At 42.6% G+C, this 16,105-nt stretch overlaps 1 protein-coding gene and 1 non-coding gene across 2 annotated transcripts in view; one reads left to right on the top strand and one right to left on the bottom strand.

Moving 5' to 3' along the window:
• The window catches only part of BTBD16 (BTB domain containing 16), a 44,207-nt gene extending 28,358 nt beyond the window's left edge, over positions 1-15,849 (bottom strand). The window contains exons 1-10 of the mRNA XM_063131588.1: positions 15,743-15,849; positions 14,792-14,858; positions 11,720-11,879; positions 9,343-9,463; positions 8,631-8,707; positions 8,393-8,536; positions 7,860-7,985; positions 6,619-6,733; positions 4,357-4,426; positions 2,186-2,316 (exon numbers count right to left, since the gene is read on the bottom strand). Of these exons, the coding sequence (XP_062987658.1) occupies positions 2,186-2,316; positions 4,357-4,426; positions 6,619-6,733; positions 7,860-7,985; positions 8,393-8,536; positions 8,631-8,707; positions 9,343-9,463; positions 11,720-11,879; positions 14,792-14,858; positions 15,743-15,849 (1,118 nt within the window). The remainder of the gene's footprint in view (positions 1-2,185; positions 2,317-4,356; positions 4,427-6,618; positions 6,734-7,859; positions 7,986-8,392; positions 8,537-8,630; positions 8,708-9,342; positions 9,464-11,719; positions 11,880-14,791; positions 14,859-15,742) is intronic.
• On the top strand, positions 12,530-12,634 carry LOC134403207 (U6 spliceosomal RNA). Its single transcript, XR_010025746.1, has one exon. It is a non-coding gene; the product is annotated as a U6 spliceosomal RNA (small nuclear RNA).
• Positions 15,850-16,105: the final 256 nt, after the last annotated feature.

The following is a 16,105-nucleotide window of genomic DNA, read 5'->3' as shown; positions in this document are numbered from 1 at the left end:
GTGAATTCAAATGTACGAACACTGCATCCTTCTTTAGTCTAGTGCAGGGATGAGGAACGTGTTGCTCTCCAGATGTTGTACAGCCAATTCCATCATCCCTCACCACTGGCTACGTTGGCTAGGTCTGATGGGAATTAGAATCCAACAATACCTGGAGGGATACACATTCTCAATCTCTGATCTATAGTTTGAAGCTAAGAAATATGAGACAGCCAACTTAAGACTTGAATAATGGTGAAATCAAACACCACATAGCACGGGTAGGGGTGGGGGCTCAACCATGACACTTCAGTTGTGGTCAACACAGACACTAATTTTCGCATTGACCTACAGGGAAGGGAGGCAGCCCCGATGCAAGGTCTCTTGTCACTTGAGGCAGGAGAGAACACAGAATCATAGAATAGCAGAGTTGGAAGGGGCCTACAAGGCCATCGAGTCCAACCCCCTGCTCAGTGCCCACCCTAAAGCATCCCTGACAGATGGTTGTCCAGCTGCCTTTTGAATGCCTCTAGTGTGGGAGAGCCCACAACCTCCCTAGGTAACTGATTCCATTGTTGTACTGCTCTAACAGTCAGGAAGTTTTTCCTGATGTCCAACTGGAATCTGGCTTCCTTTAACTTGAGCCCGTTATTCCGTGTCCTGCACTCTGGGAGGATTGAGAAGAGATCCTGGCCCTCCTCTGTGTGACAACCTTTTAAGTATTTGAAGAGTGCTATCATGTCTCCCCTCAATCTTCTCTTCTCCAGGCTAAATATGCCCAGTTCTTTTAGTCTCTCTTCATAGGGCTTTGTTTCCAGACCCCAGATCTTTGCTGCCACCACATTGCACCCTATTGCTTTTGTCATCAACACCTGCCCTCTGTTTGCCTTGCCACGTGGAGAGCCACATGATCGGAAGAAGTGGATGTGGGGTTCTTGCAAACCTCCCACAGCCATTTCTGCCAGCTGCACAGCTTTCCACACTGTGAGGCAAACAGAGGGAGGGCAGCTGCTCTAGAGAGCTCCACCAGCTGCCCCCTCACTGCAGCAAATGCCACGGTGGGTGAGTGGCTGGCAGGATTGTCCTGAGCACGGCTGTAGGTGGCAGGGCAGTGGCAGCGAGCCCTTCTGGGGGGGGCCTCCTGGGGGGGGGCAGGTGTGGAGCAGCACAATTTGCTGCTCCTCCTGCTCTGCCGCCTGATGTGTATGCCTCATGCTACTTCATGGGACAGCCAGCCCTGAATGGAAGCTCTTCTCTGGATGCTCCTGCTGAATAAAGTGTATGAGATGGTGGTGACCCAGAGGAGAGCCTTCTTGATGATGATAGTGCTTTGCCATCGAATGCTCTCTCCAGGGAGGCTTCACTGGCCACTACAAAATTATATTCTCATTGTCAAGTGAAGACATTTTCTTTTCCCAGGCTTTTTTCTTCAAGTTTTATGTTGCGTCATCTGCTGTTTTATTTTTCTTATTGTAGCGTTTGCATTTTGTTGTACTATTTTAGTTTGAAGCTTGAGTAAGCTACCATGAATTGTTTTTATTTGATGGATGGGATAAAAATAAAATAAAAGGATGATTAGTAAAATTAACCTTCTAGCTGACTCTTATAACCAAATGTTTAATTCTTGATTGTGAAGAACAACTTGAAAACACAGGCAGTGACTGATGCAGTTAGAGGAAGGCCAGAGCTCTCATTGTGCAGAGGGTGTGGGAAGCAGAATGCCCCATAGAAGTCGTTGTCTCCTGTCCTGTGAGATGAAAGTAGGTTATGGCCCTGTCCAGATTCTTAGACTGGGTGAAGAAGTGACTTTTCATGATGCCCATGGATGAAATTTCTCACAGTTATTGCAGTCCATGTTTTGCAGTTATTTTGTATCTAACCCTTCCTGCACACTTTCACCACTGCTTCCATCCCACAAATCCAGATCTCAATTTTCTACAGCACATCAAATGACATTTTTCTTCCCCCTTTCAATTTTCTTAGTCCTGGACAAACTTTCCAAACTTAAACTTGGGTTTCCTCAAAACAGCAGAAGATGGAGCAAAGTTAGTTATGAGAGGCAGAGTATAAACCCTTCTGCCGGGCCATTAGTATTGCACAATAAGACAAATTCTTTGTCCCTTGCATATACATAGGATTGGGTTTGTTTGTTTTTACAATTTTTCCCCATTCTTATTGACAAAAAGTTCTTGCACATGAATCTAACCTTGAAGATTTGAGCACTTTCTGCAATACTTCTAGTGGCAGCTTCCGCAGATGAATCTGAGAGCCAAGCTGGGGGACAAGGTTCACTTCTATCCATCTTTCACAATTGGTGATCAAGGAGGGTTGCTTGTACTGATTTCAAAGGAAGAAAAAAGAAAGTATTGAATAAATTCTGAACACTGGAACCATCTTGTGGTAGAAACTGGAATTTAACGCATCATACACATACTGATTTGAAAATGTGCTGCTCTTTCATTAAAATGTTGAAATTTAGATATGCTCAGCAGGGAGCTGTGATTTGCAGCTGCTGGTTGAGTCCACACTCAGTGGCAACAAACCTGTCTATGCCTCCGTGTTGTGCAGTGGTAAATGTTGAAGAGCATGCATTCATCGTCCCTATAGCCATGTCCCCAAGTAGAGTTCAACAATACAGGCAGCTGTTTTGATCCATAGCAATAACCCTGTTCTAGGAGTTTTCATTTGCTAGGAGTGCTCCTTTGGTAAAGCCAATGAGCCTTAATTGCCCAATCAAGAACAAGCCACCGCAAACACTTCACATTACAACAAAGCCCCCATCTTGACGGAGGCGCGTCTGCGCCACAAGGCTTTGGGCTCCTGCATTGGCGGTCCTTCCCAGCATCTGCACAGGAAGAGCACCAATGCCGAGTTGCCGCTGCCACCACTGGACCAAACACCGAGGAGGAACAGGGCAGCCATCTCTCCTCCCTCTGACCTCCCTCTGGCTATCCCGTTCCTCTCCCCGCCCCCATATTTATTTATTTATTTACTTACAGGGACCTGCAGCTTCCAGTCCACCCCTTTCCTTGTCCAGCCCAGCCAATGGTGACCAATCAGTGGGCGCCATCGGCTCCATAACCAAAAAAGTCGGGGTAAGTGCCTGACTTTTTTTCAGTGGAGTTTCTGGGGTTTGCTCCTGGATGGCTTCGCAATGATGGCTGCGTCATGTAGATGACCTGCCGCCACTCCGAATCCGCCCCGAGGCAAACCCTTTGTCAAGACAAGCCCAAGAAACAGTATCTTATTGCTGGGAAAATTCATTTCTTGTGAAGATTGCAGCTAAGATCAGGGGAATACAGGGATTCGTGAGGGAAGTGGCAGATGAGGTCAGCATCCCTACTAATCAAAAAAGCCTTGGTGCTGCATCCTTGCCAGTCCTGGCTCCACTACACCACTGGTCCTGTGAAAGAGCAATATATTCAGCTGGTACAACGCAAGGAAATAAAGGGAAACCAGTTAATTTAAAGGACAGCTCTGCTGTTGTCATTCTGCAGATTACTGTCACCTTCCAACTTAGAGACAGGACCAATTTCTTTAAGAACTACTGCTACGAATTACTTTCCTGAACAATTAAAGGGGTGTTCAGACAACAACCCCTCCCATGAGTTCACTGGATGCATGAGTAAGATTGTTACCTGCTCGCCCTCTGATGCAAACACATTTGCTGGTCATGCCTCCAAAGACTGCACATTCTGTGCATGCATGTAGCCCCCCTTCACATGTACACCAATCATGCAGCCACTATGGGGCATGGTCAATGGGTGTGACTAGTGAGCATGCCTAGAGAGTGAGATCTCATCTCCCCCCACCCTCCTACACACACTGCCTCATGTGTTCACTGAATAAATAGGGCAGGGGTCTGAATACCCCTTATGGGGCAATTCAGCCTGGCGAGAGAGAATGACCGAGGAAATAGGGAGGCTAGCTTGCTCCAGAGAAACTTCACAACTGCACGGCGGTCTGCAGCAGGCTGCCCTGGAACAAACGTCAGCAGCATGCATGCATCGAAAATACCCACTGATAGAACAGACTCAGCTGGACAGCATTCAAAATGATATAAGAACATAAAAAGTGCCACGCTGGATCAGACCAAGGGTCCATCTAGTTCAGCACTCTGTTCACACAGTGGCCAACCAGCTGCTGACCCACAAGCAGGACATGGTCCAACAGCACCCTTCCACCCATGTTCCCCAGCAACTGGTGTACATAAGCTTACTGCCTCTGATACTGGAGGTTGCACTTAGCCATCGCAACTAGTAGCCATCGATAGCCTTCTCCTCCAGGAATTTATCTAACCACCTTTTAAAGATATATGCACATTTACTACTCAAATCCTAACCTGATGCTTCAGTATCCATCATGTTTGCAGCTCACCTTGCAGCCTGCAGAATAATAGCTGCAGACATTGGCTGTGCAAATGCTCCTTCTCATGACCTGCACACACCTGGAGGGGGGAAAAACAAGCTATAAATGAGACTCGGTGGGGAGCGGGGGGCGGAGAGGCATAAAAAGAGAAGCACAAAAGTCATCAACCGGCTGCCTGGGCAAAGTTACCACTAGAGACAACAGCGCTACGACACCTGGGACTGAACTCTGCCCACCCTCTCCACGCACAGCCCTGCTGAAGCTGCGGCATTTTCCTTCACAAACACTACTGAGAGAAGAACATTAAAAATAACTGGCCACTTTTATCCCTCAGACCATGTAATTACACGGTTTGCAAGTCCCTTGGGGAAAGGGACTTAGCAATGGGTGGGAGGGGACACCTGCTCTAAGCCCCCCCCCCCCCCGCCCCCGGTAGGCCAAACTAGATATGAGGGAGAATTTAACTCTTACCATCCTCTGCTGTGGTCCTGACCAAAAAACCACCCCTGAAGCTGCTTATTTGCATTGAGAGGAAAGGCCCTGTTAACACAAAGCATCCATTTTGGAGTTGATGCCCATGACTTAATTTACATAATGGCTATTTTGGACCAAAATTTCCCTCTTCAGGGCATATATCAGTTTCAGGGCAGCACACACATCCCTGATCTGATTTCCATCTCCCCCTAACAACTACTTTAACTTTTCTTTTTTAAGTAAGAAGATCCAGTGAAAGATCTCCCAATGTCTTATCTAGTTTGACCGTAAGCTATCCCCAGGCACTTTGCTCACACACTCTCACGGTCTTCCTTGCAGACTTAAAGATCTGGTTTGCACATAATGAGAAGGCACCATGGGTGAATTTCTCCTTGGGGCTTCTCATGGGGCTGGCCCCATTTTGAAAATTCAAGTTGCAGCGGGGGGACGCTGTAGCTTGTCATTACCTGCAAAGCTGGCCAGGGTGGATTGTTGGTGTGGTTAACAGGCCACCCAGAACCTATGGCCTGGTTTAAGGTTGTGGGTGGCTTGTTAGTCACCCCAGCAAGCCACCCTGTCCAGGTTCGCACGTAACGACAAGCTGCAGCACAACCCCACTGTGGCTTGAAGGCACCGCAACAAGAAACCCTGTGGGGAAATTCACCCACAGTAGCTTGTTGTTAGCAAGCCATGGTGGCTAGCAACTTGCTTTAGAGACAGAGAGGGAGATGGATGAACTTCTCAGGATACTGATTTCTGCACCTAGCACCATTCCTTCTGGCTGTGCAGTATTGTCACGGAAATTAAATATACACAGTCCTAACTGATCCCCAGTCCCCATGACAAACTACACAATTCCAAGAATTTGTAATTCAAGTTGCCCAATTCCTGAAAAAGAAAAGTAGCATGAATGTGTGTTTCAAATTCTAAAATAAACAAACAAAGCAACCCCTTTCCTTCACTGGACCATTGTGTAACTTTGTATTGGCTAAAGAAAGTAAAAATAAAAGCACATAAAAAGTATAGACAGTCAAAAAACCCTGCTTGTATAATTGTAAAAGTTTACAGTGCTAGAACTTGCACACTAATCTATGCTCAAATCATGTTGACACTTCTATAGAGATATTAAAGGGAAGAGTGCCTGTGTCTTTAAAACATGTGTTTACTTCATCAGCTACTATGATAAAATTGGCTTCACCAAGACTGGTGCGTCAACCACAGTCGGACCTTTTTTGTTTTGTTTTGTTTAAAGGCAGTTTTAAAAATATAGGAGACTAGTTCAGTAAAAATAACAATCCAGATGATTCATGCCACGTCTCTTGGCAGGCTAAGGGTGTCAACTGGTGCTTCTGACGGGTGACAGAAGGACATATTTCTACCATTCCCTCACTCTAATAATGCCTAATTCAGGAGAGTTGTGCCAAGAGACACAGAACATTCTGCCAATAAGAAATAATATAAGGTTGACCTAGAATCTGAGCTACAGGAAGGTGCAAAGAATTATTACATCACCAGGACAGCTAATAATGGTAAGCAACCCAGTTCTAATGTTTAACTCAAGAGGGCAACACTTCTCTAGGTGACTGTAATCTATATACAGGCTGCAGCTCATACTTTTGGGTACGCATGTATATTTTTTAACTCGACTTCCAGATACACAAAATTTTGGCTGACAAAAGGTGACATTCCAAAGAAATAAGTCATATTGAGGGAGAAATGCCAGTGTTTTGTACCATTCTATAGCCCAATCCCCGCCTTTAAAGCCAATTACACAATGGTATACCTTTTTCTACTTACTTCTGGAAAAGGTCAGGGAACTGCAATACTGCTGCAGTAGCCAGGATTCCCAGAACATCTTCTTCGTTCACTTCTAGTTCAGAGCTGTATAAGTTCTTGAGTGCAATAGCAAAAGCTTCACATCAACAGCATATGCAAATAAACACATAAATATATATAACACTACAAGCCTTAAAAATGAATTCTTCATTTATCTATTTATTTATTTATTTATTTATTACATTTCTATACCGCCCAATAGCCGGAGCTCTCTGGGCGGTTCACAAAAATTAAAACCATTCAAAGTATAAAACAACAGTATAAAACCATAATATAAAATACAATATAAAAGCTTCATGAGGCCTACTGTTTTGGACAATGGTTGCTTCTGTCCCCTGATGAGAATTTTCCCACAGTAAAAGGATCGTTCTGTACTATCGAACTAGCACTGCCTGTATGCTCGCTGCCGTATCTTTCTCCCTGCCCCCCCCCCACCTGTCCCTAACAAACAGTTGCTCATTCGGTACAATTGTAAATAGCAAATTAATACTAAAACACCATTCTTTCTCATCACATGCTTTCTCCTTCACAGGGTTGGTCCAAGATATTTTTCTACTTGAGGCAAAGGACAAGATGGCGCCTTCTCCACATGCAGAAGCTGATAGAATGATATTTGAATATTATTTCAATGGTAGTGATGGAATAACATCCTCCACAACACCTGAGGATAGCAGGCCAGTTAAGGGGATAAGGACAGGTGCACAGCTCTGTCCTCCAACAGACAAGTATGCCCAAGGGCTTAGGAGGAACAGCCAGGACTTTTCCACTGCTGCCCACTTGGCATATGTTGCCCGAGGCAGTTGCCTCACTCTGTCTAATGGTAGGCAGGCCCTGCTCCTCCAAAGGAAGCAGCCCCTGCAATTCTGAACTTCTGATGCCTTGGGAGAACAAACCACTACAGTCCCTTCGGAAGCACAGAATATCAATTGGAGCCTGGGACTGGGAGTAATATAGTCTCATTTCCATTCAGAGAAGAGTGCTCCCACACTGTTAAATTAATTTACACATTTCCTCAATATCTAGGTCCTATAGCAGGGTGTGGCTCTCCAAGTGTTGTTGGAATCAAACTCCCATCAGTCCCAGCCAACAAGATCAATGGTTAGGGATAGGAGTGGTGGTCCAACCACATCTGAAAGGTCACAGGTACCCCTCTCATATCAAGTAGGAAAAAACAGTGCAGCTACCATAACAAGGGAACTCACCAAATCGAGTGACATCTGGATCATTAATCTGCAAGACAATTGTGACTCTAGGTGTTCTCTGCTTCCGTTTGCAGCATTCTTTATTTTTCCGTCCAGCTAACAGACATTGTTGATAACATCTGATCTCTGCCAAAAACATTGAGAACACAAGAAGATTGTTTTGGGGCTTATGACTATAGAGACACAATAACAATGCAGAATACATGGTTACCTACGACTGGCAGTTTTAATAGAGATGGGGCATTCTGAGAATAAAATGGTTCCTGTCAGAAGGAGATTGTCAAATTTTTGAGGCACCCATCATGCTCTTGCCCTGGAATGAATCTGCGACCAGGGCATTCTGGGGTTCAGTGGGAAATGGCAGCCACTAAAAACTATACTATTATTGGTTGTGGGTACTAATATTAGTAGTGAGTTTTAAGCAATGTTGTGAATCCACTTGATTAAAATATGTGGCACTGGATTAACATATGTGCTGTTATTGTCTTCAGCAAAAAATAAACAAACAATCATTTCAGAATGTCTTCCAATACCTTTTTTGTCTTTAGGCTTGCTTTCTGTAATGTGTAAGTCATTATCCTGTACAGCTGTAGCAAGAAGCTGTGAGAGGACCTGGGATTTAAATAAATACATGCGATGGAGTTCCCAGTGGAAGCCCAAACAGTCCAATATTACATCTGGAAAGAGAGAGGGGGGGCAATTACAAGTTGGAGCTACTTTAGAGATGACAGGCCAGGCACAGCAGCATGTATCTCAAGCAGCACTACCCACCTGGATCCATGCCTTCTGTGATCTTTTGTGTGTAAGAAAAAAGCTTCTCGTTTGGGGCTCCTTGGTGAGAGAAAATCCTCAAAGAAGAAAGAGGGAGAAAGAACCAATATTTAAATATATGACGAATCATTCTGCTTTAATGCATATAACACAGCTACATCTGTGATTACAAAATGCTGATGATGCAAGATGTTCTGAATTAATTTCAGTGGAATAATCTAGCACTAGATTCCCCCAACCCCACCCCAACAATTACTGTAAGTTGAAATACACGGGGCAAGCATAGGGCAAACTACAATATACTTGCTATTTCTGAGCATCAGTTTGAGACTACACCTTTTTGTTTTGTTTTTCAAGAATATTTGGATATCCATAATTAAATCCACAGAGTAGTCCAACTCTCTGTATATCTTTCAATATATATTTGCATTTTCAAAATGGCGGCTCCACACACCCAGCATGCACTGGGTCTCATTGTGGGTTAAATAATGCATGACAACCGGGACTGCGTCATGAACCAGTTTATTCTGTCAGAAGGGTCCATATTGCCAAAAGTAAAGAAGCTGTACTATTTAGCATTTTTAATTTGATTTGTTACCTTCTCCACCACAAATAATTCAGAGATGTTTTTGTACAGTTGGGCTATACAGTCAAAAACAGTAAGGAACATTTCCATTTTAAAGTGTTTTGCAGAGAGACATCTGGCTGTTACCTGGGACTGGGTTTCTGTTTTGGTTGTATAGTTGAAAAAGTGTGCACATTCGATTCTTTATGAAAGTCTGCACTTGCCTTCAAGGTCTCTTGTCCTTCATTCAGGGACACAGGTGTGTCAGCTGGAGGGTTAAAAGCACACACATAAGCACATGTAATATTTTCCTCTTTGGTAACCAAATACCAAACAATGTCTATTGTAAAAACATTTTTTTAAAGCAGCTTGATATGTTTATAGTTGAAAAATCTGTCATTAGGCTACCAAAAATATGATTAATTGACATTTTCAGTGTTACCTGTGGAAGAGATCCTAGAAAAATCTGGCATGTAAGTATAGGCAAGCTAGAACAATACAGCCAGTGACACATGAGGATTACAGGGAGGATTTCTTTGTGTCTAAAGTTTAGGCATAAGTGTGAACTGCATGGGCGTCAATCATGAATTCTGTTCTTCATGTGGAATGGTACTATTACGATTGAGCAGGGACAAATTCTAGAGAACGATTTCGTACAGCTTTAAATGAAGAAAATCATAGAACCTGGGAGTAGGCCTAGAAAAGGGCATAGGTTTATTTTCATCCATTAGTTTTCAGACTTCGTAAATATTCCGCTCAATCCTATGCATGCTCCCTCAGAAGTAAGGTCCATTGAGTCCAATGGGACTTATTAAGGAAATGTGCATAGGGGCACAGCTTTAGAAAATGGCTTTATATCACATTCCCCACCCCACCCTGTCAAACCTCTTCCCCTTCTGACAATGTTTGTTAACATCAATAACAAATGCAGGTTGATTGTTCTAATTTTTGTTTCCCGAGATACTACTGATTGTAGTTGAGTCATTCAGAGAAGTGTCAGAAGTGGTGCTGGTACCTTCTTCCTGATCACTTGAGCCTTTAATCATTTCCTGACCAGCTCTTATTTATTTTTAACATGGCCTGTGTTTTATATGTAATGCTAAGTGGGCCCTCCCCTCCTCACTGCCTGTCATCCCTGTTGAAAGTCCAAAATTAAATTGGAGTCTGGATTGTGGTCTGAGTGGATCAACCCTCCCAGTCCTGCCACAGTATGCCCTGGAGCCCACTCTGCCTGCTCCCTGTTTCATGCAACTTATCACATAGGTGGAGGCGGAATGGTGGAGAGGGTTCCAAGAAATGCCACCACAGGTACCAAAGCCCTGGATACGACACCACATGCTCACCACAATATCCAGTAACTTCTGAATACATACAGAAAAGATGCATGCATTTATTCATTACTTTCTGGACAGTTTAAAACCCTTAGAAATGTAATATAAAACTATTTGCATAAAAATGTAAAACTATTTTTCACCATCAACAATAAAAAACTCAGGACCTGTTAAAAATCTTTTCATATGCTGTCAAATGCCTGCAAATAGAGGAAAGCCTGAACCTGGCACCAGAAAGATGATAATATTGCACCCAAGTGGACATCACTGGGGAGAGTGTTCTATAATCAGGGACCACCAGCGAGAAGGCCATTTCCCTTGTTGCCATCTTTCAAATCTCCCTCAGAGGCACTTGGAGAAGGGCCTCAGATGAAGACCACAGGTTTACAGATAGGCTCATATCAAGAGAGGTACTTTGTCAGGCATTGTGTTCTCTAGATGTATAAGGCTTTATAGATCAATTTATTTCTCTAAATTTTCTTGCTTAATTTACAGACATAGCAGAAGAAGTAGAAAACCTGTTCCTGGATTTCACCACTGCGTGTATGTGTGTGTGAAGACTGAATACTTTCACAGTGAGAACAGAGGGATCACTACACATACAAAACTTTTGTATCAGCAAGCGGGCTAGGCTAGAACACTTCCCCTGATGTCTAATTTTATACATGATGCAGGGAGTTATATATTTAGAGGAACATTTGAGCAGGTGATTCCCCAACTTGCAGTCTGAAGTGGTGAAGTCCATGGACAATTTTAATGTTCATCTTTTTGTGTGAACTAGACATTTATGTAAATCAGAGAGAGGGGAGAGAGAGAGAGAGAGAGAGAGAGAGAGAGAGAGAGAGAGAGAGAGAGAGAGAGAGAGAGAGAGAGAGATTATTAATAGAATAACAAACTATTCTTCTCATTTTCACACACATACATAATATTATCTTCCAGATTCACAGTTGCTCTCTAGTGGAATAGTTTTGAATTGCTGATTATTCCAAATACAACATTACAGTTTAGTAGATTAGAATCTCAGTTCCAGAGATTGACACACTGCAGAATTATCTTTACTTGATCACCTCTTTTGCAGGCAATGGTACAAATATTTTGAGACTTACCAGGAAGCTCAAAAGCTTTCCCAACAGAAGCTTCAAAAGAGGCCTTCCATGTAAAAAGGTACTCAGTGCCTTTCATCATCACCATACCTGACATGATTCTCATCAGGGTCTCATTGAGACCACCTCCATTGGCCTTATCAGCTTGTGCAATTCCTAGTAGATCGCAATCTGGCGTGAACGGAAATTGCCAGCGATTGGTGAGCCCAGCTTGCTTGCGGAAAAAGCGTGGTTTCAAAGGTACTGGAATCTTAAAATAAGAACATGACATGAATAGTTTCCCCCACCAGGAAAGTTATGATGTGTCTATTGAAATTACCAACTTTATAGAGGGCAGCAGAAGAGAGTCGAGGTTTCAGAGGCAACATGCTACTGAATACCAGTTGCTGGTGGACAACTATGGAGAGGGATGTCCCCTCCATGCCATGTTTGTGGGCTTACAGGAAAAATGTGGCTGGATTCTGTGGGATGTTTTATCCTATAACTCCCAATGGCCCCAGCCAGTGAGATCCATTACACCTACCCCCCCCCCAGTTTGAAACTTGGCATGGTGAGAGCTCTTAAGGAGGGCTTTAGCCATGCCAAGTTTGAATCAGATCCGTTCACACCTTGATTTTTAGGAATTTTTAATTCTCCCCCTCAAACCATTCTCCTGATATTCCACCTGTTTGCATTTGTGGAGGATCTGTTTTCCTTTACTTTGATAATGCACAGCTGTGCATCTCCAGTTCATTAAAATAGAGATCTGCTCGGGTCCTCAGGAATGTGGGCTTCTTCCACCCCCACGCTCTGGCTTTGTTGTCTAGCGATTTACTGATTTAACGTTTCATCGGCTGGCCTCCATTTCTGCAGGTAATGAGGGTAGGGTTGGAGCAGTAAAAAGTCGATTCAACCAACTAAGCACAAGTCGGCAGCACATATACTAAAATTGGAACGATACAGAGAAGATTAGCATGGCCTCTGAGCAAGGATGACACGCAAATTCGTGAAGCGTTCCATATTTTTCTGAAGACCTTTTTATTATCTCAGTATTTTAACAACTAATTTCAACTTACATTTAAATTTTACTGTTTTAATTCTGTATTTTAATCTTATATCAACTTCTGCTGCGTGGTTTTATCCTGGTTGTGCTTTTTATACTGTATTTTGTATTTGTGTTTTTAGATTGTTGGTTGTTTTATTATGTTCTTCATGGTTTTAATTTTTGTGAACTGCCCAGAGTGCTTTGGCTATTGGGCGGTATAAATATAAAAATGTAATAATGTAATAAATAAATAAATAAATAAATAAGTCCATTCATTAGACACGACGGCATGCTGGAGGAGGAAAACCACCCTGCCCTGCCCTTTCATCAGCAAGAGGACAGCAATAAGGGTGCATTAAATCTGCTTGGGGAAAATAATCCAGACTTTCCCCGCACCAAAATAATATGCAAAACAGAGGAAAAGAGGCAAGATGGGTTCAGGAAGATGTCATGTGAGTCCTGTGCTGCAATACCAGATACCAGACGTGGTAAGAGTGCATTGAACCACTGGTGTGATGGAGAAACATGTGGCCAATGTTCAATATAATGAAGTTGTAAGCCAAAGCATCTGGAAGGATCCAGGTTGGGGAAGGCTGGATTAGATAGACCTTTGGTCTGATCAAGCAGGACTCTTCTTATATCGTTAGGAGTTCTCTTCTCTCTGAACAAACTGTCCAAGCTGTTATGAACCTAATCACCTTCAGGTGGGCTTCTCAGAATTTAACATGGAGGAGGAGGTTCTAGCTGGTCAATGCACCCAATTGAAAAAAGTATTAATAGATGGCATTCCCTGTGCTTCAGTAGCTGATCATGTCAAAAGTATATCTTTCATCTAAAATTGTCACCAAAAGATTGCATAAAGCAACATTTGAAATTAATTTGGCAACATTTCTTCAGGAGAAACATCTGAAGAATTTCGAGGGAAGCCAAGCAAGCTTTAATGGGACTTGCAAAATTTCTCTAAGGGATCTCAAGGGATTCCTATTGACACTACTCTGCTTTTTTAAATTAAGATTTTATTGGTCTTTGTTCTGCTTTAAAAAACGAAAGAACAGAGATGGCCCACGTAATAACCTGTCCACATAATAACCCACCCACCAACCCAAGCATCTTCCTCACTCAAGAATATCTAATAAAACAGAAAAGAGGAGGGCTGAGCCAAACATTCTCAATTTATTTCTTATGTGTGTGAAAATGAGACAGGGGAGGAGATATTGGGAGGCAAAAAGTTCCACAAGCCTGCTCCCAATTCACATTTTTCTCTGCTTCTATTTTATTTCTTTATCCCCATGGCAGTGATGCTCTTGGGAACCCTAGTAGTTGGTAGCCACCATATTTTCTAATACATCGCAAATAATTCGTCATGTGGAGCAGCACCCACAGTGCTGGATCTAAATCAGTCACTACATCGCTGCTACATGCCCATCTGAATTTGCTCTGTCCAGTCCAAGGCCCATTTAAAGTCAAAGAACGATATGAACAGGAGAGCAGGGGCTTTGACATTGTCCATCTACAGTTAGCATCTGGACAGCAGGTCAAGCAGGCACACAAGTCACCTAGACAGTCCCCCCCCCGACTGTGGTGAGATGCCTTTTATTTCTGTTTAACCAATACTTACTTACTATTTCTAAATTTGCATCCATACATATACATTTGCATATTCCAAAGTTATACAAATTTTGGTGATGCATTTCCTCTCTGTTTTTTTGGTGATGTGTTAAGTGGCCACCTTAGGTGCTGGTGGGAGTAGAGTCTAGAATGGCAGATGGTCTGTGCCCCAGAGATCTAAGGTGGCAAGAAGGCAGGAAGTCATGAATTTTAAATACCGACTGCAGGTCTCTAGCATGACTATGATTATCTGCCATTCTTCCATTAGAGTTGTGAGCTGAGGTGCATAGATTTTGCACCTTTCTAACATCAGAACCTGTGAATTTGTAGAAATAATGCAACTCTATCTCCAATCCTGATAAATTAAATCACAGTGCAATCCCATGCATGTCTGCTCAGAACTAAATCCCATTAAATTCAACGAGACTTACTCCCTGGGAAGTATGAAAAGGGACCAACAATTTGATAAATAAAGCCAGCCATTTCATTTTGCTCTTGATGTCTTGGTCATCTGAAGCTATCACACTTACCTTAGCTATCTGCTTCTCATTTGGTGAAAGTCCTCCCAGAGCTACAAATGGAGCTGACAGCAGGTAACTGGGGGTTAAAGAAACACCATTAATGTTACATATATTCAAAAGTACAAAGACAAAACTCTTCCAACAGGTATTTAATCCTTAATCCAATGATCTGATTATTAATGTTACTGATGGCTCTTTAATTAATATTTTTTATATTTTGTAATGTTTTAATATTTTAATATTTGCATTGTGTTTATTGCTTCAGTTGTTATTGTAATTTTGTTTTGTTTATAATTATTGTAAACTGCCCTAAGGGCATTTGCCTGTTGGGCAGTATATAAATGTGATAGATATTTGGATGATAGATAGATAGATAGATAGATAGATAGATAGATAGATAGATAGACAAGCTATCCTTGATTTCACACATCCTCTTTTTCAAGGAGGAGTCCAATTCTTTCCCTCCAGGTGCAAAAGGAAACCCATCAAAAATTAATTAAAATTTTGCATCCTGTTTTTTACTATCTCAATTTACCTTATTTGGAGTAGCTAATAATAAGAAATGGATGCAAACTGCATCCTCATAAGAAATGAGCTGAGCCCAGCAGAACAGCAGTATGATGCCATATCCATTGAGAATTCTCTGTTTGAGAATTAATACATGGAGGATTCCTTTGTAATGGAAGAATGCCTGGCAATGTCTAGACATCTACACATCATTGAAGGAAACCCAGAGGTACCTTTATTTGGAGACAAGTATTTTCCTATAGGGCAGAGATGGGGAACGTGTGACCTTCTAGGTGCTGTTGGACTGCAGCTCCCATTGGCTCTGTTGGCTATTGCTGATGGGAGTTGCAGTTCAGCATCATCTGGAGGATCTCATGTTGCACACCAGTGCTACCCAATACCATCCACCTGCCCATTCCAATCACATACCTGAAAACATGAGCCAATACTTACAGGTGTTCCTTATTATCTAAAGCAGCTGTTTCAGGAACAAAAGATGTTAACTGATGTTCATCTAGGGAACTCTGGCTTTTTGTGTAGGAACGCTTGTAGTAAGCCATGCTGTGAGGTGTTCAGAAGTGGTGCACTGTCTTATGTTAATACTCAGCTAGAGATGATTAGGAAGGAAGGTTCACAAGCTGCTTTCCATTTCTACTCCACTTTTGTTCTAGAAAAAAAGAAAGAAAGACTTCAGGCCTCTAGAGCAGCAACAAGTGGTGATGTCTTCATACCTAGAGACGATTATTATTATGTCATCTTATTTTGACTATCACATCACAATATAGCCTTTAGGGCACCTTCATTTGTGGTTGAAAA

Source organism: Elgaria multicarinata, chromosome 8 (assembly GCF_023053635.1).
Source record: "Elgaria multicarinata webbii isolate HBS135686 ecotype San Diego chromosome 8, rElgMul1.1.pri, whole genome shotgun sequence".
Taxonomy (NCBI): domain Eukaryota; kingdom Metazoa; phylum Chordata; class Lepidosauria; order Squamata; family Anguidae; genus Elgaria; species Elgaria multicarinata.
The sequence above is the reverse complement of the archived record's forward strand: the minus strand, read 5'-3'. Positions and strand labels throughout refer to the sequence as shown.